We start from the raw sequence: 27,271 nt of genomic DNA on the forward strand, positions 1-27,271 counted from the left end.
CTAAGTGGTATAAGTTTAACTTCCTGTTTCCCTCTATCCCCAGTCAATTGCTAGAAGGATTCTACTGACCTTTTGCCATGAACACCTCCCCCCCTCCTGACCCCTTTTTTCTTGTTGAGGGAATTCTAAGGTGGTATTTACTACCTCTTCAAAAGGAATCAAAGGAAAACAAAACACACATAATCTCAAAAGGGCCAAGGCTTTTTTTAAAAAATCCCTCCCTCCCCCACCTACTGCCTCTGCCACACACATACACTCCAAGTACTACTTGGAGAAGGTATTCTATGACTCGGGTTGCTTTTTTCCCCAGGGGCTTTACAGGAGCAAGCCCGAGTAGGAGTGAGTGTAAAAACGCAGTCAGAACTAAAGCTTGGGATAGGTGAGCATTTTCTTCCATAGTGACAAGAATGGACTGTCCTCCTGGAAGCTCACAGGAGATGAGACCCGCGGGTTGGGGAGGGAGGCAGTGGGGGGGAGGGAAGAGCAGAGGCCGAAACCAAGCACCCCCTCCCCATCCTCCCCATGGCAGCTGTGCGTGGTGCTATAGGGACCTTGCTACTCACATCCGCCTCATTCCAGAGCCCGGGGATGCAGAAGGATTCCAGCAGGTCACTGCCACACAGCAGCAAGATCCGCAGCTCTGGGGGGGAGGGAACAAAGTTGGCACAGGGATGAGTGGAGACCTGGAAAACATTCAACTCTCAGCCTCGCCGCTGATAAATACAGAAGTCGCCAATTCCCGGGGCTCCAACACCCACGTCCTCCAGGCTCCCCTGCACCATGGTGTGTGCGGTGTAGACACCTTTGCCTGCCCGGCTCATTTACAGACCACTCTTGTCCCCTGTGTGAGGAATTACTCATTCAGGGAGGGTCTTGGTTTGCCTGGTACCGAGGGGTTTCTGGGGACACAGGTCCTTCCATGCTAAACCAGGATGGCTGCGCATCCTCCGAGAGACGGAGCCGGCTATGTGACTTGTCTAAGGTCTGAGGGGCTCTCTCTTCTGCTCCGTATCAAACTCAAGCGCCAACAGAGTTTGGCCCCTCCTGCTGCTGTCCATTATCCAGGCTTTGTCTTTCATCACAAATGCGGACATGCTGGGGGGTCTGGGGGTACACCGAGTGTCCCCATGCAGTAACTGAGTTAATCGGATGTCCTCTCTTTCCGGGGCCACCGTCCTCAGCAAAGAGCTTGAGAAGCAACCCCACCCCCATCCCAGGTGCACTTCCTGCTTGTCCGTTGTTTTCCTTCCCTTCCAGCCCACTCTGCATCATCCCAGCGAAGCCCCTCCAGACAGGCAGCAAAGTGACTGACTTACTACAACGGAGCAATGGGGGAAAAAAGGATTCTGGGATTCTCAGGACCACGTGGGGAGAGACCCCTGCCGGGGTGTGACTCAGTGTGGAGCGTTTGGTTCCCAGGCATCCTGGCCCCTCCGGCGAGAGGCTGTGGGCATCTTGTCTGAAACGGTGAGAGAGACAGCCCAGCTCCGAGCCTTCCAGAGACCACCGCCACCCTGCACCGAGGCTGAGAGATGGCGGTTAGGTCTGCCTGCCTGAGATGCGACAGCTCGCTTGGGGACCTGACAAGGACTTACAGACGGTGACCTTGTCCCTGCTGCGGGAATCTCCAGATGGTACGGAAGGCCGCTGGGCTGACGACGGTGTCAGTATCTCATTGTCTCCCCCCCCGCCCCCCCCCTGCCCCCGGGCATCCTGTCCTCAGGGAGCCTCGTGGAGCGCTGTGGTCTTTGTTCCTAAATACTCCTGCAGCCTCCCCTCTCCTCCATGCCATACTGTAGCCCAAAGATCTACTTAGGGGCAGGGACCTTAATTTATCTTTCTATCCCCTGGGCCTGGCAGAATGACCTGCCCATGGTAGGTGCTCAGGATGTAATGAATAAGTGAACCACAGACCAGCTGCCCACAGAGGCCGTGCAGGCAAGCAGTCTAAGAGCCTTCTGCGCAGTCTGGGATGGCTCTGCTGGCCCTCATGGCCTTTGCTTTTGCAGCCCGGGGGTCCTGGGGGGAGCGGTGTCTCCCTCCTTCCATGTTATGCCGGGGGACTTCTGGCCCAACTCCCCGTCTGTGGAGATGAACCAAGTCTTCGTATGGCTGAGAGGAGCCACACTGGCCTCCTTCCTGGGATCCTACTGCCCCCCAACACCCCACTTGGAACCACCCAGGGCTCAGAGTTCTCTTTCTGTGGAAAGAGATCATCTGTAACTCTGTATGGTAACTCTGATCGCCTAAAATTTCAGTCAGGTGGCATTGTCCAGAGGATGTGCCGGGCCCCTGGCTTTCTCTATGTCAGTGGCTCTCAGTGGGGGGCCGTTTTGCCTCCTGAATTTGGCAATGCCTGGAGACATTTCTGGTTGTCAAGACCAGGGAGAGAGGCGTGGAGGGCAGGAATGCTGGTGAACATCCTGCAAGGCACATACACGGCAGCCCCCACGACACAGAATCGCTTATTTCCAAATGTCAATGGTCCATGGTTGAGAAAGCCTGCTCTACAGCCATGAAAATAAATCTCTTTTCCATTTCCAAGCCAGGAACTCCCTTTCCCACTCAAGTACAATGCTGTTTTTTTTTTGTTTTTTTTTTTTGTTTTTTTTAAGCCAAAGCACAGAAAGGTAAAGAGTGAGTTCTCCACCTTTTCTTGTGGGACCAGAACAGACGCATTTGTCACAGACCAGAAGCCCTAGCGGAGCTTGGGATCCCATGCATGGCCGCTGGAGGGCAGCAGCGATCTCTCGTGGTTTGTTGCCGGAGACTAACGCTAGCATTTCCCGCCCAGAAAGCCTTCGGTCTGGGGCACCCCCCAGGAGCAGACAGTGGCTTAAGAACATGGAAACGGAGCCATAGGTGCTAGCTGAGCTAGGAGAACATGGCTTTTTCCTTCTCGCGAGGTGCAAGGGGATTTCAAGAAGGGGACTCGTGAGCCAGAGGGCCTCCCAGCACACAGTCTGGAAGCAAGGCAGCTTCTTTCCACCTGCTCTGCGGTCCACCTCCTTCCCCGGTTCACCCACTTCCCGGGTTCACCCCCATCCAGGGATCCAGAGCCAGGAGGCAGAACCAGTGCTGTCCCACCACACTCCCCTCCCAGGAATCCTGGCTCTGTGAAGCTCCGGCCCCAGGGCCCTTTCCAGCTCCCGCTGCCCCCTGAGGCCATGGCCAGCTGGACCACACCAGGCCACGAATCGATCCTGACAGCTGTGGCCGCCCAGCTTTCCTTTCTTGGAAAGAAGAATAAGATGGGGTCAGGCTAGCCCTGCCCCTCACCAGGCAGCGGAGAGATGAGGAACTTGAGGGTGCTGGCCTGGCAGCAAACTGCAAACCCTCATCAGCCTGCCTCTCTGTGGGCGGGGGCGCTCCCGCAGGTATGGCCTCACACAGTGGCCCTGTGAGCCCAGAACGAAAACAAGGTCACGGCTGAAGCTTGCCATGATAAAGCTTTCTGGAACAAGGAACGCAAGAAATGGAGAAATCGACATTGAATACAGTTGCAAGTCTAAAGACTGCTCTGAGCTGGGCTGCTCAAGAAGACCTCCCAGGGAGCGCAGTTCCGGGGCCAGGTGTGGAACTGAAGGACATGGGAGTTCAGGGCTTGCTCTTCCTGGCCCTTGGGGTTTTTGGGAGCTGGGGAACCTGGAGCCCAATGCTTCTGCCTCGTTTTGGGGGAGCAACCAGGAAGCCACGTAGCTGCTTTTTGTGGCCTTAAGATGGTGCAGGGCGGGTAAATAAAGGACATTAAAATACAGGAACAGGGTGCCTGGGTGGTTCAGTTGGTTAAGCGTCTGCCTTCCGCTCAGGTCATGATCCCGGAGTCCCGGGATCGAGTCCCGCATCGGGCTCCCTGCTGCTCAGCGGGGAGTCTGCTTCTCCCTCTGATCCTCCCCGCTCTCATGTGCTCTCTCTCTCAAATAAATAAAATAAAATCTCTAAATAAAATAAAATAAAACACAGGAACATAATTCAGAAGTGAGGAGTTTGGAGGACTCGGGATCTTTGTTGTTAATACAATGTACTTAACTGTTGTTTAATATAATGTAATTTTTCGTATTGGCTGCATTTGACAACCAGTTTGCATACTTCCTGAAAGTTTTAGAAAGGGTTCTAACAAAACAGTAGGCGCCGACTCAGGTACACCATGGCTCCTCAGATCACAGGACAGGGCCCAGAGACACTCCTTGAAGTGATGTCACATCCGCCTGGCCTCCTGGGAGAGAGCCTGAGGCTCCGGGTACAGTCCTCTGCTCCCAGGATCCCAGCACACACACTTGCCCGCCAGCCCTCCACGGAGGCACAGCAGGAAACGGATGGCCTGGAGTATTTCTGCAGCTGGGATTGCGGATTGGGCGTGTCTGCTGGACACCAGGCTGCCCCTCGTGCTAGAGCTCCAAGCGTTCCAGTTGTCACTGACCCTCCTGGTCACCTGGTACGGTACCAACTCCAGCTCCATTCTGACAGCTGTCTGTTCTTTCCCCAGCTTCGCACACTTGTGTCTCTCACCCGCTCTGGAACCTCGGGAAGAACCCAGTTTTCTGGTTTGCTCCCCAGGGTTCTGCGGGACTCCGGAGGGGAGGGAGGGGAGGCTCCGAAGGGAACATTACCAAGCCGTCCTACCTCCCAGGAACTGGGCAGGTGGGAGATGACTGAGAATCTGCTCTAGTTTGGAAGCCACCGTCCTGAGAGTAGACCCTGTTGCAAACACAACCCAGGGGCTCCAAGCCTCTCCCCTGCCCTCCTCTGCCCCCGGTAGAGGCAGAAAGCCCCAAGTGTCCCCACTTTTCCGGCCACTTACCGATCTCCTCGTACCTCATCACCGTGCCCAGATTGGCGTTCTCATCTAGGGAGGAAAGAGGGGCGGAGAAAGCATGAGGGGCCTGACTGACTGCCACCCAACACGCGGTGGGCCCAGGGGCCTCCTCCGGAGTGAGAGCGATGGGGTGGAGCGCATGGGGGTAGGGGGTCATTGCCGCCCTGCACAGAGAGCATCTGAGTACAGTGAATGGAGAGCAGTCCAGCCTAAAATGGAGAGGGAGCGTCTCCTCATGCTCCACGGCAGGAATTCACATTTCTGGGCCTTTAAGAATTAGACAGCTTTGCTGGGAAGCCGATGACGAACACACACACACACACACACACACACACACACACACACACACACACACACACACACACACACACACACACACACACACACATTCATGCTGAGCACCTTCTGTTTCTTTCTGTACTTTAGGGAGGTAGTCCACAAAAGCAGTGTCCTCTAAACCTAAGGAAACAGCTCTTAGAGTCACAAGGAGGTGGCCCTCTCTCCTTAGGCATTGCCTGGTTCAAAGAACAAGCTGAGCGTGTTGAGACGGCAGATACAGCAGGAGCCCGTGAAAGAGGAGGAGACAGAGGCCTTGGCCTGTGCTCTGAACTGTGCAATGCCGGCACGGGGGTCCACGGTGTGCACAGAAACCACAGAGCCGCCATCTTGGTCCCCCGTCCCCTCTCCCCCTCTGCCACCCCTCTTAGTGCCTTTTGGAAAATTGGCGGAATTTTCAGAAATCTCAGGAATGGCAGAAGTCAGCCTCAAAGCGTCAAAGGAATGAGGTCTAGACCTTCAGCTCTTCTGAAGAGTTGAACTGGGGGATCCTGAAAGAGCCCCAGTGACTTGGATATTCTCATCCATGCAGAGTCCTTGAGGGAAGAGCCAGAAACAGGGAATTAAGGAAAGAGCATGGGTGTTGGTAGCCTATCAGCAGTGAGGCAGACGCCGCCAGAGCTGGGAGGACCCGAGGGAGGATTCTGGGCTCCTGAAAACTCTTAGGCATGTGGCCTCATTCTGTGTGGGAGGGTGGGGCGGTGGGGGTGGGGGTGGGGAATGAGCACATCACCATCCTGAGGTCTCAGCAGCCCCAGGCCAGGCGGGTCACACCGCTGGGCCCTGCGAGCCTAGGGACATTCCTGCTTGCTTCTGTTTTCTCTCCATCGTTGCTCTATCAACAGTCATCCCACAGAAGGTGCTGGGAGGTGTTTGCTGAATGAATGAATGCTCCCTTACCCACAAAGGTGAAGCGCTCCACTGGTGGGCGGACACAGCAGATCCGGCTTAGGCTTTCTCCCACCTTCCCCAAGATCTTGGCTAGGGGAGAGAGCAAGACAGACAGGGACAGAGGGAGAGAACCACTCACAACTTACAGCCCAGCATTTGGGCCACTTAAACAATAGGGTTGCCCTGGAGGGGGGCAGGGGTGGGGGTAATGGGAGGCAGGAGGGTGGAGAGAAAGAACAGAAATATGACAGCAAACATTCCTTCCCGTTCACAGTCCAAGGCACAAGCATTGTGAGCCATAGACTGGAATATATGTTCTGCTCGTGTTTATTATACTGTCAAAAAATGGAAAATGTAGATGAGGAAAATATATAAAGAGGAAAATAAAAAGCACCCATAATCCCATCCTGGCAGACAGCCACCACTAACACATTGGCATATTATTTATTTTCCTCCACTTAAAAAAATATGCATTATGCAGGTATGTTTGCACACCATAAGTTGGCTCAGATTTTGCATTTAAAAGACATATTCGCTTTTTTCATTTTTTAATATGAGCCTTAGCCTTCATTCCTTCCCATGAAGATGGACTTTATAATAATCAGACAGCCTGCTTTGGCTGAGAGGGATCTGGTTTTTGATGACCTCCCTGGGCTCTAATCCAGAAAACTTTTCTGAGCCCCCACTTGTAGCTATATGAGACTTTGTGACTCACCCTGTTTAGAACAGACTAATAACCTTATAGCTTATGGTCTCTAGGCTTGAAAAGTAATACCAGGATCTGTCTCTTGCAATGGGTTGATAAAAAAAAAATGTTGGAAAAAACATGGACCTTGGATTCAAATAGTCCTGAACATGAATTCTGACTCTTCTACTTTTGAGCTGTGTGACCTTAGGCAAATCACTTACCCTCTCTGAATTTCAGTTTTCTCCTTGTAAATGGGAACATAATATCTTTATCACAGAATTACTGCGTAAAATACGAAATCATGTAAAACACTGGGCATTGTATGGGCACACAGGACTCGGTGTTGAGTAAATGTTGGAGCCCTTGCTCTCTGCCACTGAAGAGGTGGTTGAACATGTGGGATTCTGAATGCAGATGCCTGGGTTTGACTCCGAGTCCTGACACCAACGCTTCAGTGTGTGACCTTGGACAAGATCCTCAACTCCCTTGGAAGAGGCAGAGAAAAATGCTGCCTTTCGTATCTTTAATTCCCAGGAAGGCAATTATAAATGTAATTTATAAATATAATTTAGAATTATAAACTTATAAATATAGGAAAAAATGCACACCATCAACCCTGTCTCTCTCTCATTGTGACTGCTTCTCTTTGATGCTCTATTTTAAGGACCAGAGCATCAGTGTCACCTTGTTAAAAATGCAAATTTTCCTCCCCTCTCCCAGACCTACTAAATCACATTCTGGGGAAGGGCCTAGCAATCTGGATTTTAACAAGCCCTCCAGTTGATTCTGAGGTTTGAGAACCACGGGTCCACACCGGTGTCCCCCTACCTGCAGTGGGCTTGCTGGACACATTGCTGTTCTGGTAAATGGGCTGGGGGGTCTCATTTTGGGGCTGTCCGACCACAGGCGTCATGGAGGGCGTGTTGACATTGGAGAGGATGCAGCCAGTCACCCGCTGGGGAAAGGGAGAGGTGCAAGGTCAGTGTCATTAGCCAAGTGACTTATAAAAAGCATTCCTAGTTATTTTCAAATGCTCATCCGTTCATCTAACACGGTTAAGCCATTTGCAGCTGAGGTGGTGGCAGGGGCGGGTTCTAGATCCAGCTGTACCACGTGGCTGCATGTGGCCGGCAGGAGGCAAGACCGCTAGCTCAGGGCTGGAAAAGCATGGGATGTAGTGTTGCACAGACCCTGGTTCAAGTTTGAGCTCTGCCTCCCTCTGGCTGCATGACCTTGGAGAGTTACCTTTTCTTGAACCTCAGCTCAGGAGTGTAACACGGACAGGCCACATAGCTGCCTTCCTGGGTTGTGGTCGGATTACACATGTGAGTGTTTGCAAAGCATTTGCCTATAGAGTATGTGGCCCCTGGCCGCCGATATTGTAACCTTCTGTGTAACGTGCATACCTGCCCTCCCTGCCTGCTTCACGGGGCTCACAGGAGGTCATGTCCGCAGAAGGGCTGTGTAACGCTTGGCAAAGGTCATATGAACACGAGGCACTATCACCACCTGCCACCTCCCCAGGCCAGAGATGCCAACGACAGGGCCTACGCCGAGAGTGGTGCCGGCCGAGCAGGATGTGTTGGTGTGGCAGGAAGAGGGGGTGGGGTGCTGGGTACTCTTGCGCCTGCTGGCTGGTGTGGATACACATTCCAGAGCCAAGCGGAAATTCTATGTGTATGATCCATTGTGCTGCGTTATCTGGCCTGCAGTTTTCCTCTGAGGCCGCAGAAAGCACAGAGCTGATAAGGCTGCGTTCTTCCCAGCTGACCCAGAAGCCACCCCCCTTCTCTGCTGTGGGTGGGAGAGCCCACTCCGGGGCAACAGAGAAACAAAGGATGGATTTTTCAATCCGTTCAGCTTTCCCTTCCCTGAAAGCCAGTGTCCCACCCCTGTGCACCACTCTTTCTGGATTCCTGAGTCCGGCTGCCAGAGGACCCCAAGCCGAAGGGCTGCCACGATCCTCGTGACCAGCGGTGGCTGGTGGAGTGGAAGGGGCAGCCTGCCTCCTTTCTTATTATTATTTCACCTCCAGAAAAGAAAATGCCACATTCTCACTAAGTAACTGGTCCTGTAGCTGAGGAATTGCTTCCTCCCGCTGACCACGTCATGGGTCCCATGGGACTTGTTCTAGGTAGAGAACATTCTCTATTGGCCTGTGCCTGTCACTGCAATGGCTGGGGCTCCTGGCTGAGCTGCTCTGGCCCAGACTCCTGCCTCTGGGCATGAGTAACAGAGGGAGGGTTTGGGAAGCCCAGGCATTTAGAAGCAAAACAGCGGCTAGGCCACATGGCTGGTATAGGCAGGGCTCAGGCATGTATGCAGGGCCCCTGATTCCTCCTTTCCATCATGGAGCCTGAGGATGCTGTATAATCAGAAGGAGCACAGGCCCCTGGCTGACCCCTAGCTGACACGTAGCGTGAGAAATAAACTGACGTGAAGTCACCAAGATTGTAAGGATGCTTGTTACCACAGTGTACCTTAGCCTATCCTGACTGATACAGTAAGATGGGATGGGATGCCTTTTATTACTGCTGTTGTTGAGACCAGCACAGAGAGCAAGTGAGTGCCATCCTGTGGCAGAGTCCTTTCAAGGGGACCAGGAAAGACTCAGGATGTGTGTGAAGGATTCTGAAAACGGAAGGAAGGGATGTGCACTGTCTTCAATTCCGAGGGGGACAAACCTAGCAGATGAAGCAACAGCCAGCTAGAGCCCTCCCTCTTCCTCTTCTTCTCGACTCCTTGGCTGGGCAGGAGCCTGAAACCCCTACTCTATTCAAATCAAGCACAGCTGCCCGGTTGGTGAGCGTGATGCTGACAGGTCCCCAAGGAGCAGACTCTGACACCCACTGACAGAAAACAGATGCACGGAGGCTCTGCATGTGTCAGAACAATGCCATCCAGACTGCCGATGGCGGCTGACAAGGGCACCAGGACAGGGTCAGTGGGGGTGGGCAGGACCCACGGCCTCTTGTCTTGGGCGGTCAGGCTTCTTGCTCTGGCTGGCACCGCTCTTCATGCCGTCACTGTGGAGATCCATGTGTTGGTGTTGATCTGGGAAGCACGCTTTCCGCACACTCTGGCCAGTGCTGCTGGCTGGTGTGGCAACCTGCTCTTTGGTCGCGACCACCTGGGCACAGGCCATGTGCTCCCATCTGTGTTCACTAAGCAATGGCTGTGTGTCCTCAGATAGATGGGCTCACCTCTCTGGGCCTCTTTTTATCCACTCATATAACAAGGACCAGAGCACTGCCTTGGAACTCATGTGAGGAGGAATGAGAGTGAGCAAAGGGACGGTGACTGGCAGGGGTGAGGTGCCTCAGCCCTAAAACAGATGGGGCAGGAGCACCCGGCTGATGGCACCTCCTCCCAGCGCTCCTCTGTGCTCCTGCCTTCCTTGGCCAGGTCTCCTTCCCTCCTCACTTTCTGAAGTCTCTCCTTAATCCCACCCTGGATTTGCTGCCAGAATATGAAAACCACCCGAGTCATACTGAGCAGGCGGAGCAAGGCCGGGGGGCAGCCTCCAGTACGACTCGGGTTACTAATCGGCTGTCCTCCTTCCTGCTGCTCAGGGCCTGGTCTCCCACAGCTGGCTGAGAAGCAGGAAACTGAACCAGGTCAGTAGGCCAGCAGCACCCTTACCGGGCCTGCCTGGCTTTCGGGGGCCACCCACCCCTCTGCTGTGGCCCAGCTCACCTTCATGAGGTCCCGATGGTGCTCCAGCACGCTGCACGTGGTCTGCCAGGTGTCCTGATAGCACTCCCATGGGTCCACCCTAACATAACCAGAAAGAGGCTTCCCTCGGTTTCCATTCTCACACTCTTTCCTTAGTGGCTCCTTCCAGAGACCGGAGCTCAGGGAGCTTAGCACAACGGCTCACGCCGTGTCCTTAGATCCCAAATCAGATCAAACGTGGGCTTGAAACACCTTCCTACACCTCAGTTTCCCCTCTGTAAAAATGAGAGGAGTATGGGGCTCTGGGAAAGTGATGTTGTCTTTTGGTGCTCACTTTCCCCACCTGTAAAATGACTCCGTAACTCTCTTGTGGGGTTATTAGAAGGGCTCGATGAGTTTTATAAACAAAGTGCTTAGTACAGAGTCTCACTCTTGTGCTTCCCCACAAGATGGAAATTCCACTCTAGGCCCTCCAGGATTGGGATAAGGATTAAAAGCCAGGCCCTCATTGAGTGGTGGCTGCAGATATCTGAATATCTGTGCAGTGGGGGGCCTTGTGGCATGGGGGGGGAGGGGCGTGCCAGTCAGACTAAAGGGCACAGCCCTGCACCCTGGTCAGCCCCTCCTGTACACGAGGATGTGAAATGAGCAGGGAGCTAGCCCAGACCGATGCAGTGCTCGGGCTTAATTGCAACTTAATGAGCTGCTAAATTGGGAGATTTCTCAAACATTTTCTTAGCCGTTGAGCATTCCCTGCCCACCTTCCACCTTGAACACACACCTAAGCTTCCCAGAGGTAAGAGCTCAATGACTGAAAACCCTTGAGAGTCAGCTTGTGCGTCAGGCTCCCTGTATCTCTGACCACCACCCACCTGTCTGAAACAGATAGACTGGGCTAGGCAGGCTCCCCCGGGGCCAGGGGCCAAGCCTCTAACTCTAGAGCTACCTGGGCCTCCCTAGTGACCTCAATTCCTGGAATTCTGACCTTGCCCAAGTGCCTGGAGCAGTGCAGAGTGGGCAGGGGGCGCTGGGTAAATATTCAATGAATGAATGAAGCAATTCTTTCAGAATCTTCCAGTCACATCCAAGCAGGAACAACCTCCTGCCCCACGTTTTCCCCCAGTGGACCCCATTTTCCCCAGGAGGTCCTGAGCCACAATGTTACAAGGCCTTGTTTCTATCCCTGACGTGACCATGGATGTGCTGTTCACACTCAAACCCCTTGACTTCTCTGGGCCTATTTGTCACCAGCGAAAAAGCAGCTGTCTACCTGTATCTTAGGGGGATGAGAAAGTCGATAAAGGGCAAGTGTTTCTCACACAAATCACTACTCACAACCAGCTGGGATCACTATTTAATTATCATTGTCGCCTCCCTTCACTGCTCTCCTTCGCGCGAACCCCATCTCTTCTCCCTCATTGTGAGGTCAGCTTCCCTTCACTTCCCAGCACCCTCTGGTGCTGCTTATTTTTCCGTGGGGGGAAATTACAGTACAAATGGTGTGCCATTATTTTTTTTAAAACACCATTTTCTCATGCAAATTATAACTGTAGGAACTTGGGGGAGCATAATTAGCATAATTAGTGGAAGATGCTTTAATTACACTGCGAGCTCTGTGCGTAAGGGTGGCTGCCATCTTAGTGAGGACGGTGCCCAGAGTCTGAGGGAAAGGCAGTGAGCGCTCCCCCAGGCAGCATGGAGCCCCAGGAAGCCTGAGTTCAGGAATGGGAAATAAGGAAGGCCAGGGTACATTCCTTAAAAGGAAGTGCGAGTTCACAGGAAGTAACTGGGGAGGAAAGTGGAGAGGCATTTCGGATTTCCTGGCCAGGCCTCACCCCAAATCCAATGATGCTCCAGGAAAACTCCTGGATCCAAAAGTCCCAGAGCAGAAGAAACACTGATGCTTCCCTCTTCAGTCTGCCGGACCGTATGGCCCGGTTATAAACTAAAGCTATCAGTTGGGCCACCTCCCAAGGTTTGGATAATTATTGCCTGCAAGGGACTAACATCTGTTCCGGTCTCCCCACCCCTGTGGGATCCAGATGGCTGAGGGCATTCCTCTTCCTCCACTCACCCCCAGTGAGTCGCAGGCCACCCGTACCGGTGGCAATAGCCTGGCCAGCCCTACCTGATCCAATCGGAGTTCTGGACGGCCAGCTGACACATGATGAGGCGGTGCCGGCTCGACACAAGACCCTGGGGAGCAACAGAGCATCAGTGGGAGGCTCGCTGCGCTCCCCACAGCCTCCTGGAGACCCCACCCCAAGCCCGCTCCATATTCAAGAGCGCCGGGAATGAGGGTGTGGCCTCCCTGCGTGTGCACCTGCCACGCACACACACATGAAGCGGCGGAGGGGAAAGAAAGGGACGGAGGGCGCGGATGTGCCACTCGCGACAGGGTCCGGAGGTGGGCCTCTCGGAGGAAGCAGCCAACGCGTGCCCAGCGCAGAGACGAGACTTTTAACCCTGCAAACGGTGCTTTGTCTCGAGGCTCGAGCTGCTGGGTCGGCAACCTCCCCGGAGCCCAACCACGGGTAGCTGGGGAAGGAGGGGGATGGACACGCGGGGAGGGCTCCTAGACTTTCCCTTTCGTGTGGCAGGGAGGGAGCGGCAAGAACAGGAATTTTAAATCAGGTCGTAAGAGGCATGGGCCTTTTCCTCCTAAAATCCGGGAAAGATCCGTAACCGGCTGCCAGTGTGGCATCCGCGCCAAGTCCCGCTCGGCCCTCAGCGGGTGTGCGTGCGCCGCTGCTGATGAGCCCCGACCGCTTGGCGCTGCGAGCGGCCCGGCCCCGGGCACGGGCTCCTCCCGGTTGCTGCCCAGCACCCACCCGCTCACGTCGGACTGTGCTCCAGAGCCGGGAGCAGGACGCCCGCTATCGGGCGTTTGTGTTTCCAGGGAGTGTAGCAGATGGCTGTGGGGCAGCTGTGCCCGAGGAGGAGCCATCGGGTCAGAAAGGGAGGGTACAGGAGCAGAGAGGCAAAGGACCAACCCACCTGTTTTCCGTAGGAGTCGTGGACGGGAGAGACAATCCCACCAATCACAATAAACCTTCCGGTTTTGTGCAGATAATCCCTGGCTCTTTCTAATTAAGAGAAGAAAACCACACATTATAAAGGGGAAAGGTGTGGATTAAAGGTGATCGTTGAAATCAATACGTTCCCTGCTGCAAGGCTTATTGCCTTACAGCTTTCTCGCCATTTACATGCAAAGTGCCAACTTTCAAAGTTATGTTGGCCATTCAGAAGGTTATGGGATGAGATTCTGGCCCCCAAAGAAAAAGGATTTAGAACTCAAGGGGATTAATCCAGTTTAAAAGGTCCTCTGCTGGACAAGTCGGTAGCTTAGAGGGATTTAGAACAAGCATCTCACTGAAAGCCATTTGAGGGACAGATTGGAATTTACGTCTATGATCACTTGCAGAAACTCCAAAATGGAGGAGTGACTTAAAAGGAAGAAGAACCAGAGGAAGAAGAAGCAGCGGCCACCACCTTCTTATAATATGAAAGGTGGGCTGATTGCCTCATCTCAGAAGAGAAGAACCACCGAAACAAATTTAAAAGGCCTTTTACATAATTAGGGAGAATTAACAGGAAAGCCATCATTATCGTTGACTGAGAAAAGTTCAGTCACAGAAAAGCTTTTCTTCCTTTGGAAGGAATTCATGAGGCTGCTTTTTCAAATTTACCAGACAAGCCCATTGTCACTTCCATGAGACAATTCAGAAAACTAGGAAGGGGATGAAAATTTTGGTTCTCCCTTCCAAGGGGGTTCAGTGTGCAAACCCAACTGAGCCTGAGCTTGTACCCCTGAGGAGATGTGGTGTGGATTTCTGTCATAGGTGAGGGATTCTGTTCGTGAAGAGGGTCTTGGGTAGCAAGGCTGGATGTGTAGTTTACAAGCAAGTTCCCAGGACTTCCTTGCTGGCTCTCTTAACATTGAAAAATAATTCTCATCACATTGCCTTTTCTTTTTCTTTCAATGTGAAATCTCTTCATTTCTTAAAAAAATAATTAATAGGCTTTATTTTTGAGCACAGTTTTCGGTTTAAAGAACAATGGAGCAGATACTACAGAGTTCTATATACTCAGCCCCCACCTTCCTATCTCCCCTGGACACCGTTTTCCCTATGATTAATACCATGCATTAGTGTGGTTCATTTTTTCACTTGATGAGTCCATACTGACACATTATTATTGATTAACTATAGGCCATACTTCCCATAAAGAGACACTGTGTTGTACAATCTATGGGTTTTGATGAATGACAAATGTATGTATGATATGTATGACCATTGCAGTTGTGTTGAGAATAGTTTCCCCACACTCAAAATCCACTGTGCTCCCCCTATTCATCCCTCTCCCTGGCCACAGACGTTGGTAAGCACAAATCTTTCTACAATTTCTCTAGTTTTGCCTTTTCAAAATACCAGGTAAGCTGGGATCATACACTACGTAGCCTCTTCAGACTGGCTTCTTTCACTTAACAGTATGCATTTAAGGTGCCTCCATGTAGTTTTGTGGCTTGATAACTCATTTTTTTTTAAATTGCTGAATAACATTCCGTTGTCTGGATGTATCACAATTTCTTCATCCATTTGTACCATTTGTTTATCCATTCACCAACTGAATGACATCTTGGCTGCTTCCAGTTTTCATGATTTATGAATCAAATTGATATAACATTCCTGTGCAGGTTTTCTCGTGGACATAGTTTGCAACTCGGTTGTGTCAACATCTAGGAGTGTGATGGCTGGCTCAGAGGCTGAGAGTACATTTGATTTTGGAAGAAACTGCCAAATTGGCTTCCAACATGATCGTTCCATTTTGCATTCCCACAAGCAACGGATGAGTGTTCTTGTCACTCCACATCCTCGCTAGCATGGGGTATTGTCAGGTTTTTTGGATTTTAGCCGTTCTAATAAGGTGTGTCACCTCTGCTCTTTTAAAGAGTGATATTACTTTACTTGTTTTCAAGAAGTCTTATTTTGAGGCCAAGGACAAACTGAAAACCTTGTTAAAAAAAAAACAAAACCAACCCTTTTGATATTTGGATAAACTCCATACCTCCCCTCTCTTCTCTTGGCCCTTCATACCCCAGTCTTCATTGAGATCATTTACATCTGGCCCTTAGCTGTCACCAAGTCTCTGCTCAATAAGTCAGAGCTTCCTTCCTCCCCCATCCTCTAAAAAGTGGCCTCTCCTTACTCTCCACATACCCAAGCTTTTCTTTGGAAACTCCGCTCTACCTCACCTCTACCTTGGTCCAGCATGCCTGCTCTGTCCAACACCCCCCTTGGCTGGATTTACTGCTCTGCTAGCCCCCTGTGCATCCAGTTCAAGGGGCCTGGCTGGGAAACTGTTTCTGAAAATTTATGCCTTCACTCCTCTTCTGCACTGAGTTCTTCAAAGCCAGAGATTTTTGCCATAGGTAGGAGGTCCCCAACTCACAGCTAAAGGAGACGTGCAGTTAACATACATGTGAGAAGCAAGCTCTCATTATAAAATGATTTGCATTCAAACACCCTTGACTGGACATATTGCCATTTGAAACACTGCTGCCCTAAGAAAACGAAGCTGTGATCCAAATGTGGTTCAGTCTGTCACCCATGCTGAACACTTCTTGGGTTCTTGAGCACCTTCATAGTGACTCATTTATTGACCAACGGATGTTTAACACATGCTCACCTAGAAGGCTCATGTAGCTACCTTTCCTACTCTTGCCCTTCTAGAGTGTCCTTTCACCGGGCTATCTCAGGCCAGAGAGCCACCCGCTCCATTCCTCAGACCACACTCCAGAATTTCCAGAATGAAATACGTTGTCCCAAAGAAACTCATCACCTTAGAAAATGTTACCCTTTGCTTCTGGCCAAGGTGAGGAGCCACTTCTGGCAATGCTCCAAGGTTCACTCTCTCACAAAGAGCCAGTTTCTTTTTCTTTTTTAAGATTTTATTTATTTATTTGAGGGAGAGAGAGCATGAACGGGGGTGAAGCGAGGGGCAGAGGGAGAGGGAGCAGCAGACTCCCCACTGATCAGGGATCCCGACACAGGGCTCCATCCCAGGACCCCAAGATCATGACCTGAGTTGAAGGCAGATGCTTAACTGATGAGCCACCCAGGGGCCTTACAAGAGGCAATTTCTGAAAGGAATAACCCCAAACCTGTACCCTAAAAGAGGATACTTGATCTGAAGTAGTTAAACCCAGAAGAGGCATGACTGGGATGATGTAATCAAATCAATTCAGTTGTTGAGCACAAAACACTATGATGCATCCTAGAGGAATAAGAGGAGGAAGATGGCTTTGTTTATTATTCTCCAAAGGTTCACAATGTTGGAGACACAGAAAGCTATACTGATGGATCTCATGAGAGGTCAGTTCTCTAGCTATGGCTTTCAGTGTTGTTAGAGTACAACCCACAGTAAGAAATAAATTTTATATCCTGGGGCGCCTGGGTGGCTCAGTCGGTTAAGCGGCTGCCTTCAGCTCAGGTCATGATCCCAGGGTCCTGGGATCGAGCCCCATGTCCAGCTCCCTGCTCAGCAGAGAGCCTGCTTCTCCCTCTCCCTCTGCCTGCCACTCTGCCTACTTGTGCTCTCTATCTCTCTGTCAAATAAATAAATAAAATCTTTAAAAAAAAAAAAAGAAAGAAATTTTATATCCTGACAAAATACATACCTACGTATAGGTATAATTAGCTGAAACAAATGTTTTACAATACCCTTAACCCAATGCACACTGATATTTTCCATGTATTCTATTCCGGGAATCATAAATTTAAATAAAAAGTTGGTCAAAACCTATTACTGTGTGGCAACCTATAGTTTGAACAACTCTGTGCTACATTGAAATGGGGGAAAAGGGACAGGAGAGATTAATTTTGCCTTTCCAAAGAGCACTTGCCAACTGGTTTAGTCTTACCCACTATGCTGGTCTGTAGGTCTGGAGGCCTGGTAGGGGTGAGGGTGAGGAAGGGGTACTATTGACTAAGCAAGTTGGAATCGAACCTCATAGTCCTCAGAGGACTATGACCTGTATGCCTGAGATCGCTGTTTGGCCAACATGGATTCTGTGGACCTCTTGCACTGGAATAACCAGCAGGAGGTTATTAAAATGCAGATTCCGAGGTCTCAGTCCAGAGTTACTGAGTCAAAATCTCTGGGGCTGGGACTTAAGAGTCTACATTTTCAATTAGTGTCACCAGGTGATTCTTCTCTTCTCTGAAGTTTGAGAACCCTAGACATACATAGACAACGACCGTAAAGTTAAGAAGTATAGACAACAGAGAATCACTGAAGGCTGTTAAACAGGGAAGTGATATGCTCTGAGCTGGGGCGAAAAAAATTCACAGAAGGGATAGTTCACTACCCCGATGCGGGGCTCCATTCCAGGACCCCAAGATTATGACCTGAGCTGACACATAAGGCAGACACTTAACTGACTGAGCCACCCAGGTGCCCCAAATCATTCGTATTTTTATGTGCTAGCAACAAACACGTGGAAACTGAAATTAAAAATACAAGACCACTTATAACTCAGAAAAAAATGAAATACTTAGGTATAAATATAATAAAACATATACAGAATTTGTATGCTAAAAACTACAATATGCTGATAAAAAGAAATCAAGGAAGATGTAAATAAATGTAGAAACACACCATGTTTATGAATTAGAAGATACAACATAGTAAGATATTAATGATCTCCAAACCAATATATAAATTTAATGCACTTCCTATCAAAATTCCAGCAAGATTTTTTTGATATAAATACAGACAAAATAATTCTAAAATTGATATAGAAGGAACAAGAATAGTTAAAACTTTTTTTAAAATATAAGAAAGTGGGAAAAAAGAAAGTGGGGAAATCAATCTCTCCAAATTTTATATAGCTATAGTAATCAAGACTGTGAGGTATTGGCAGAGAGGCAGACACTTGAATCAATGAAACAGAATAGAGCCTAGAAATAGCCCCACATATGAATGGCCAACTGCATTTTGACAAAGGTGCAAAAATAATTCAATAAAGGAAGGATAGTCTTTTCAACGAATGGAGTTGGAGCAACTGGATGGCCATAGACAAAAATAAACAACAACAACAAAAAAACCTAAGTCAACTTAAATCTCTTACCCTATAGAAAATTAATGCAAAATGGATCATAGATTTAACTTGTGTAAAATATGAATTTTAGATGAAACTATGGCAGAAAATCTCTGGGCGCAGGGCTTGGTGAAGACTCTGATATGACACTAAAAACACAATGCACAAAAGAAAAAACCCAATAAACTGGACTTTCACAAAATTTAAAACTTTTGCTCTCGAAAGACCCTGTTAAGCAGATGAAAAAATGAGTTACAGACGGGGTGCAAGTATCTGTGATCCACATATCTGAGGCCTCATATCTAGAATATAAAAAGGACCCTCAAAGCTCAACAGTAAAAACAAAAAACAAAACAAAAAAACCCCTAAGGATCCAATTAGAAAATGGGCAAAAGACAGGAAGAGACATGTCACCAAAGAGGACAAATAAGGATGGCAGATAAGCTTAGGAAATGATGTTCAGTAGCACTAAGCATCAGGGGAATGTAAATTAAGACCGTGAAGAGCTATCACTAATTCACCAATCAGAATGGCTAAAAGAAAAAATAATGACGATACCAATAGCCGACAAGGGTGTGGAGAAACTGGATTTCTCCTACACTGCTGGTGGAAATGTCAAACAGCAAGCTCCTCTGAAAAATAGTTTGGTAGTTTCTTAAAAAACTAAACATATGCTTTATCACATAACCCAGAATGGTACTCCTGGGTGTTTTTTTTTCCAACAGAAATAAAAACATGTCTACATAAAAACTTGTACATGAGTATTCATATCAGCTTTATTTTTAGTATCCAACTTTAGGAAATGAATGAAATGTCCTGCAATAGGTAAATTGTTAGACAAACAGTGGTACATCCATACCCTGGAATACTTCTACTTACCAATAAAGAGGAACAAACTAACAGTTCATGCAAACAATTTGGATGGATCTCCAGATCATCATGCTGTGTGAAAACCAATCTCAAAAGGTTGAATACTGTATGATCCCAATCACATAACCTTCTCAGCAATGATACAGATTAGTGATGGCCAAGTGTTAAGGATAGGGGTGGGGGCAGGGCAGGGAGGTGGTGTGACTATAAAGCTATAGCTCCAGGGAGATCCTTGAGGTAATAGACTAGTTCTGTAGCCTAATTGTGTTGGTTACATGAATCTACACATGTGATACAATGGCATATAACTATACATCCACTTTATACCAATGTCAATATCCTCACTTCCATATTGTACTGTAGATACATAAAATGTAACCAACAGGGTAAACTGGGTTAAGTTAGGCACATGGGAACTCTCTGTTCTATCTTTGCAACTTCCTATGAATATATCATTTCAAAATAAAACATTTTTTAAAAAGTTTACAGCAAACTACAGAACACTGTACAATTTTAAGGTGGTAGTGTGCATATCCAAGTAAATAACAAGCAAACTCGTGGCACTGGATGCTTCTGGAACTTCTGAAATGTCTGCTCATCCTTTTCCATTTTTGTTGCTGTCTGGATTCCAAGATTTGGGGTTGTTATGGCTTGGGAGGTCTTGTCCGAAGCAATGTTTCTCAAACTTTGATGTGCACGTGAATCCTCTGAGGATCTTGTTAGAATGCAGATGGTCTCCCACCAATGGTCTGGGTGGGGCCTGAGATCAGGACCAAGATTAGGGTGAGGTGAGAGGGGTAGAATCATTCAAGTGCAGGGTCAGATCCTGTCTTCATTTAAAATTATTTTACTTTGCTCATCATAGATTTTTTTTGCATTAATTTTTCCTTTTTAAAAAATGCTATTTATCTCCATTACCGAGTTTAGGGGTGCTCCCTTAAATTTTGCCCCAGAGGGAGTTATCCCCTTGGGCCTCATACTACTCCCAGCCCTGCCTGAGAGTCAGCATTTCTTAACCAGCTCCCAAATGAGACCAGTGCTGCTGGTCTATAGACTATATTTTGAACAGCAAGGGACTAAAGACAGGGGGTGCAGCCCCTGCAACATTAGGGTACCCACAAAAGAAGCTCTGCTCCCTCCCCAACTCCACCACCACCTCCACTTGGCATGATGAGGGCATTTCTGGACATTGGCAGGTAGTCCACTGGTAGAGCAATAGCTAGGGCCCTGGAATTTAATTTCATGCCACGCTTCCCAAGATGTAGTCTGTTTTTGTCCCTCAGCTCTGCCCCAGGAACAAGCCAAATCCCTCTAACATTTTACACTCAGGTCCAACCTGTCCTCCATCTGGTCTACCCTCCTTGCTCCCGTAGTCACAGAGGAAGAGCCCAAGGCCACTGGTGGCATTGCCGTGTCCTTGCCCTCCTCAACACCCTGATGATCCATGTTTCTCACAACTCATTCCAGGCCACTTTGAGCCAGGTAAATCTCCACTCCTGACAGCCTATGCTAGACCCACCAGCCATGCACGGACACAACACAGATGATTTGTCCATTAACTGTAATTCACGAGACAGACATGTCTCGTCTGCCTCCTGGCTACTCAGTGAAACCAGCTGATGTGTGTAATCTACTCTCCTCTTCCAGAGAGTTAATGGAGGAAACAGTGTGGTCAGGGCATCGATACTAACACAATTTTTCCTTTTCAGCTGCAATTAGAAATGACCCTTTCTGAGTTGTATTCACAGCTAGAGCTGCCTGAATTTTCCTTGTTTGTGAATTTCACAAAGGTGATCTGGATTTGTAAACATCCTAAATTTTAGAATGTTTATTGGATAATAAAGGAAGGAACCAAGCAGGGTTATTCCTGCCCAGGGGTTGAAAATGGTTTTTCTTTTAAAGGAACCATCCCGGTGGCCTACCACACTGAACCTTGGGCATTCCTTAACAAAAATTTAGTGAGCATTTATTACGTTCAAGGCTCTGTGCCAGGTGCTGTGGGGGACACAGAGAAGTAAAAGACACAGTCCCCACTTCCAAGGATCGTGAATTTTTGACAGAGGGACACAGCACTCTCTGCTTAGATAACGGACACAAAGCTGAAAAGCAGCACCATTCCGTGCTATAGGACTTCAGGGGGAGGGAGTGATCCCAATGGGACAGAGTAGCCTGGGAAGCTTTCCTAGAACAGATGAGACTTGAGCTGGGTCCTGGGAGCAGAGAAGAGGAAGGTGTATTAACTGTCTTTTTATTTTTCTGTTTTCTGAGGCTGACATTTGGGGCCTTGCTGACCCTGGAGGGGCCAGCCCTCCCAGGGTTAGCCAGTTCCTAGAGATAGTAAACAACTCACCCTAGAGCAGGCCGTTCAAATGCAAACTAACCAATCCAGAGCCCTTACCCTCAACTACCCGCTCGGTGTGGCGCTCATGCTCAGCGCCACTATCCACCTGCCCTAATCACCCCAGGGCCAGGTACCAGACACCTAGGGACAGCTTATATGTCACAGAGCCACAGAAATTAATCAGACTAGCCAATCATAAGCCTGATTACCCTTCCTCCTGGCTTCCTCCCTGCAGTAACCACAATAAAGTCTCTGGCCCCTGTTTCCCCAACTCTCTCACCCTCCTGACTGGTGCTTCCCCATGTGCCCCCCCCCCCCCCCCCCCCCCCGCCCGGCCCCGAAGCACAGCATGTCCTCTGTTGGGATCTGTGAGTATCACTACCTTTTCAGTAACGTTCGACTCTGGACCTGTTGGCTTTGCCTCACAGTAAAACACACATTTTAAAACAGAAGGAATATGGGGCCCCTGGGTGTCTCAGTCAGTTAAGTGTCTGTCTTCGGCTCAGGTCATGATCCCAGGGTCCTGGGACTGAGCCCCATGTCACGCTCCCGACTCATCAGGGAGCCTGCTTCTCCTTCTCCCCACTGCTCGTGCTCTTTCTCTCTCTATCTCTCTCTCAAATAAATAAATAAAATCTTTAAAAAAATAAATAAAAACAGAAGGAAGAAACTCATTCCAGGGGATGTGAGCAGATGGACTGAGTCAGGAATGGAAACTCCAGATTCCACTGAGCTCTATGGCTTGGCTTTCTTTGCTTGAGAAGCAATGGTACCATTTCCATGCCTTGTCACGGAGGGTGTCTCACCCTGGAGCACCTTCCTGGATCTCCTCCTACTCCTAGACCCTCCAGTCCCAATGTGTTCGGGAAGCAGCGTGCTGGGTGATCATGTTTCCCTGGGTGGGTGAAATAGTCAATCATACCAGGTCCTCTCTCTTCGAGATGTCCAGCCTAAGCCATAAGTGTTCAAGTGAGCTTCCCACTTGAATCTGAAGCAAGTGTGAAAAGGAGTATGGTCCCTGACCTTGATCCATGAGTGAGACCATGGGACCCCACCGGACCACCACTAGCTGAGTGGGCTGCGGCCCCCTATAATAAGTGCAGGCTAGTTATGGACTTAGTCTCCATGAGGAGCAACTGGTTTAGCCCTTTTCAGGAGCTGGCCAGCCCTGCCCCCAGCCAGCCATCTACAAATGCTTGCCACCATCCCTCAGCAAAGCTGGTGGGGAAGATGCACGTTCACCCATGCAATGGTCTCTCCTCTCCTACACACCCAGGACTCTTAACTACCCGAGAAGCAGTGAAATAGGGAGCCTCTTGGGATTATGAGAGCACAGCTTGTGCTCTTCGCCTGCTTACTCCTGTCTCTCTGACTCAGGAAAGCTACATTTCCCAAGGCGATGATAGGGTGCCCCAATCTGGCGTGTTCTTCCGCGCGGTCTCTATGGCCAGGGGCTGACCAGAAGAAGATGTGGGCTGGGTGTGGATGCATGTGGGGGTCAGACTGAAGCCCCTGGCCAGACTCATGCGCAGAGCAGCCCAGCAAACCCCGAGAAGCTCCCCTGGACGCAGAGAGTCTGGTTCTCTCGACCATCTGTCTACTCCCACCATCTGCCCCCATCTGCCCCCATCTGCACCCATCTGCCCCCATCTGCCCCCATCTCCGGTGCACGCACCTCGGGTTGTCTTAATTCGCCAGAGAAGGCAACAAATGCTTCCCAGAACCCCCTGCATGCCTGGATTTCCTCTAGTTCCTGGGTTTTCATCCATTTGTCTGGGTAGCACAGTTCCTCTCTCATTACTGCTCATCCTATTTGCTCCGCGACCTCTAGCTTGGGAGAATGTGTGTCCCTTCGTCTTCACCGCTAGGAAATGATTTATGACCGTCAGTTCCACAACCGTCACTTCTGACAGACCGTGCTGGGGTGAACCTCTCATGTGTCCCAGCAGCTCCGTGCCACCTTCGAAGTTTGGCCTCTCCATCTGAATCCTCTCCACTGGAAAAGCTCCCCAGATCCCTGTCCCTCGCTCTTTCCAAACCACGCTTCTGGGAATTCACCCGTTATTGAAAACGATTTTTTTTTTCTATTTATTTCTCCAGAAAGAGAAAGCTAAATATATATGTAAAAAGACAGCATGAACTGGTTTCCCCTTCAGTAAGACTCATAAACACATGGGAAAATTATTTTACAAACCCACAGCCTGTAATACTAAATATAACTGTGTGGGTTTGGCGGGGGGGAGAGGGGAAAGTGTGGGGAAAGGTATAAAGACAGAAGAGCACACGTGATGTTAAAAAAAAACAAAACAAAACACCCCACCGTGGCTTCACATTAGTGATGAGTCTGTCACGGGCATGGAATCTAGCTCTATTTTTAACCACACGTCTGTTATTTCACACTGGATGAACCATTAACCTTTCTGAATACAAGTTCACCATACAGGTTTCTTATTTAGGGATAATTCAGGCTCTGAAGTAGTTTATCTAGGAAATTGCTTTGCTTTTGTCTCGTAAAACAAGTGGGGAACATCAGGCAGAGAAGGCTCCCTTTTGGAAGGATGTGGTCCTGCTGAGGCTCTCCTGCAGGGAGCACACAGGACCAGACTGCTTAAAGGTTAGAAGTTGCTTTCCCCCTAAGAATGTGATTGGGAAAACACTGTTTCCCTTCCAACTTTCTTACGTGTGCTCATCTTCCCTCTCCACTTTCCCAAGAATCAGTAGAAGTATCTTCCTGCATCAAGGGCGCCCCCGGCTAGGGGCAACCAACTCTCCAGGCTTGCCTGGAACTTTCCTACTTTCAACACTGAAGTTTCCACAACCTGTTAGTGCTCATAGTCCCCTGCAAACTGAGATGAGAAGTGTGGTGTGCTGAACGACAGCCCTCCAAAGAAGTCCAGGTCCTAATCCCTGGAACCTGGAAATATGTCACCTGAATGTGGCAAGAAGGACTTTGCAGGTGTGACTTAGATTAAAGACCTCATCTCAAGATGAGGAGATGATCCTGGATGCTCCAGGTGGGTCCGATGTGATCACAGAGAGAATGCAGGAGGGTCAGACTCAGAGATGTGACAATGGAAGCAGAGAGCATTGAGGGGTTTGAAGTTGGAGGAAGGGACCTTGTGACAAGGAACGTACCTGTCCTCTGGAAGCCGGGAGAGGAAAGGAAGCAGATCTCCCCTAGAGCTTCCAGGAACTATAAGATAATAGTTTTAGGACTTTCAGAAGTATAAGATAATAAATGTGTATTGCTTCGAACCAACAAGTTTGTGGTAGCTGATTGCAGTAGCAGCAGGAAGCTAATACCGTTGTCACCCTACCCATCGCTTGAATCAGCGTGCCCAGGGAACCCGTGAGTCACTCCATCTTGTTTTGCATGCACTGAACCAAAGAACAAGTACCAACTCCTGCAGAAGTGTAGAGAGGAAATCAGCTCAAAGAAAATGTATCATGCGTTGGACTGGTTCACAGTTGCAGAAAGGACATGGTTTTAAAGTAATTTCATTGGTATTTCAGAATTTTCTCTTTGAAGAAATCTGTAAGTAAAGAAGTGTACAATAACCTACGAACTACCAAAATCAAGCCTTTGAAATTCCTGAAATTAAGTCACAGCCCACCTCGTTGGCAACCTAAGTCTAGGTTCAAATCCTGCTCCAGGCATGACTAGCTGGGTGACCTTGGGTTAGTTACCCAAATGCTCTGGCTGCTGACACATCTTTAAACTAGAGATAATATGATCCAACTTCACAGGGTTGTGAAGTAACAGACGTGAAAAGCAGCATAACACCAGCACCCAGGAGACATTGGCCATCCATACTTTTCTTTCTTGGAGAAGTTCAACAATTCCTTTGGAGAGGAAGGTTATGAGATAATGGAAAATATATATATTGGTCTCTGCCCCTGGTTCCTGGCACAGAGCTCCTAAAACCCTTGCAGATTCCTAAGTGATAAGAGTACTGGATGCATCTATTGTTCTGAAAATTGGTCTTTGAGCCCCATTCCTGACATAGAGTTCCAACATCCCTTGGAATTTCCTGCATGATAGCAGTGTCTTTTGTTCTAAATGAGATGACTCTTGGTGCTCCTGGATGGGAGCTGGTCACCAGAAAGACCAAACCATGATCAGAAGCTTGGAATTTTTAGCCCTCTCTTCCTACCCTTCGATCCGCCAGAGAGGGAAGAGGGGGGCTGGAAATGGAGTTAATATTTAATCATGCTGATGTGAAGAAGCCTCCATAAAATCCCAATAGTAGGGGGTTCAGAGAGCTTTGAACACAACAAGGGGAGGGTGACACATCTGGACTCCATAGGGACAGAAGCTCCTAAGCTTGGGATCCTCCCAGACCTCACCCTGTCTCTTCTTCTGTATCCTTTACCATATCCTTTAATAAGCTGGTAAATAGATGGACTCTGAGAAACAAACTGAGGGTTCTAGGGAGGAGGGGGGTGGGGGGATGGGTTAGCCTGGTGATGGGTATTAAAGAGGGCACGTACTGCATGGAGCACTGGGTGTTATACGCAAACAATGAATCATGGAACACTATATCAAAAACTAATGATGTAATGTATGGTGACTAACATAACATAATAATAAAAAAAAAAGCTGGCAAATAGAGGTAAGTGTTTCCCTGAATTCTGTAAGCCACTCTAGCAAATTAATCAAACTCAAGGAGGGATCTTTAGGACCTCTGATCTATAGCCAGTTGCTCAAAAGCACAGGTGACAAACCTGGGCTTGCTCCTGGCTCCTCAGGTGTGTGTGTGTGTGAGTAAGGGGTGAGGGGCCACATTTGTGAGACTGAGCCCTTACCTGTCTCCGGGTAGATACTGTCAGAATTGAGTTAAATTGTAGGGCACCCAGCTGGTGTCACAGAGGATTGATTGTCTTGGGGAAAAACCTCCGCACGACAGGTGACCAGAAATGTCCGAAGTGCGAGCATTTTGCACAAGGAGTAAAGGAGACACCCAGGGAAGAGACTCCTAGTAGGAAAGAACTGAGTTTTTCCCTACGCAGGGAGGTGGAAAATGGAGGTTTTTTCTTATTACAAAAGTGAAGGTGGGACAGGAAAAATTGAAAAACTCTTTTTTAAAAAATTGACAGCTTGCCATTGTGGGGGCATCAAGTATCAGAAAGCTTCCTTTGCTCCTAATGCTTTTGGTGTCCCCGGTGAGTCATTTCTCGTGGTGCTTGCAGCTGCTGGTCCTGCCCTCCGGTAGATAGCGGATGTGGCCCTCTGGGCTTGAGCAGCCGTTTCTGGAGACCGAGTGTCTGCCTATTCCCAGACCCTGATCTCCCGTCCTTCGGTGCAACCAAACAAAGGGTTCTGAGCAATGCCAGAGAAGCCAAGACTGGGGGTGGGGGCCTGCTGCACTTGGGCAGATTTCGGCTCTGTTCAATCGGAGCTGAGCGGCCAGGATGGTTTGGATGATGGATGGGGGAGAATGCTGCATGCCGGAAATGTCAGGCTGGCCCACGGCTCTCCAGGTTATTGATCGCACTCCGCTGGCAGCTGGACAGAGGGCCTTTCTGCGGCGATGGATGAGACAGCTTTCAGAG

The 27,271-nt window shown here is 49.2% G+C and overlaps 1 protein-coding gene across 12 annotated transcripts in view; it reads right to left on the reverse strand.

Moving 5' to 3' along the window:
* The window catches only part of NMNAT2 (nicotinamide nucleotide adenylyltransferase 2), a 207,008-nt gene that overhangs the window by 43,709 nt on the left and 136,028 nt on the right, over nucleotides 1-27,271 (reverse strand). For 11 of the 12 annotated variants that reach the window (XR_003522938.1, XM_027610330.1, XM_027610335.2 and 8 more), the window contains 7 exons: nucleotides 13,404-13,492; nucleotides 12,535-12,602; nucleotides 10,428-10,506; nucleotides 7,560-7,686; nucleotides 6,053-6,133; nucleotides 4,802-4,846; nucleotides 564-640 (listed from right to left, as the gene is read on the reverse strand). Coding sequence is in view for 11 of the 12 variants with exons in the window: in XM_027610330.1 (XP_027466131.1) it covers nucleotides 564-640; nucleotides 4,802-4,846; nucleotides 6,053-6,133; nucleotides 7,560-7,686; nucleotides 10,428-10,506; nucleotides 12,535-12,602; nucleotides 13,404-13,492 (566 nt within the window). In the remaining variant the exon portion in view is untranslated. The remainder of the gene's footprint in view (nucleotides 1-563; nucleotides 641-4,801; nucleotides 4,847-6,052; nucleotides 6,134-7,559; nucleotides 7,687-10,427; nucleotides 10,507-12,534; nucleotides 12,603-13,403; nucleotides 13,493-27,271) is intronic. The other variant, XM_027610328.2, reaches the window with a different exon arrangement.

The sequence above is a fragment of the Zalophus californianus genome, chromosome 10 (genome assembly GCF_009762305.2).
Source record: "Zalophus californianus isolate mZalCal1 chromosome 10, mZalCal1.pri.v2, whole genome shotgun sequence".
Taxonomy (NCBI): domain Eukaryota; kingdom Metazoa; phylum Chordata; class Mammalia; order Carnivora; family Otariidae; genus Zalophus; species Zalophus californianus.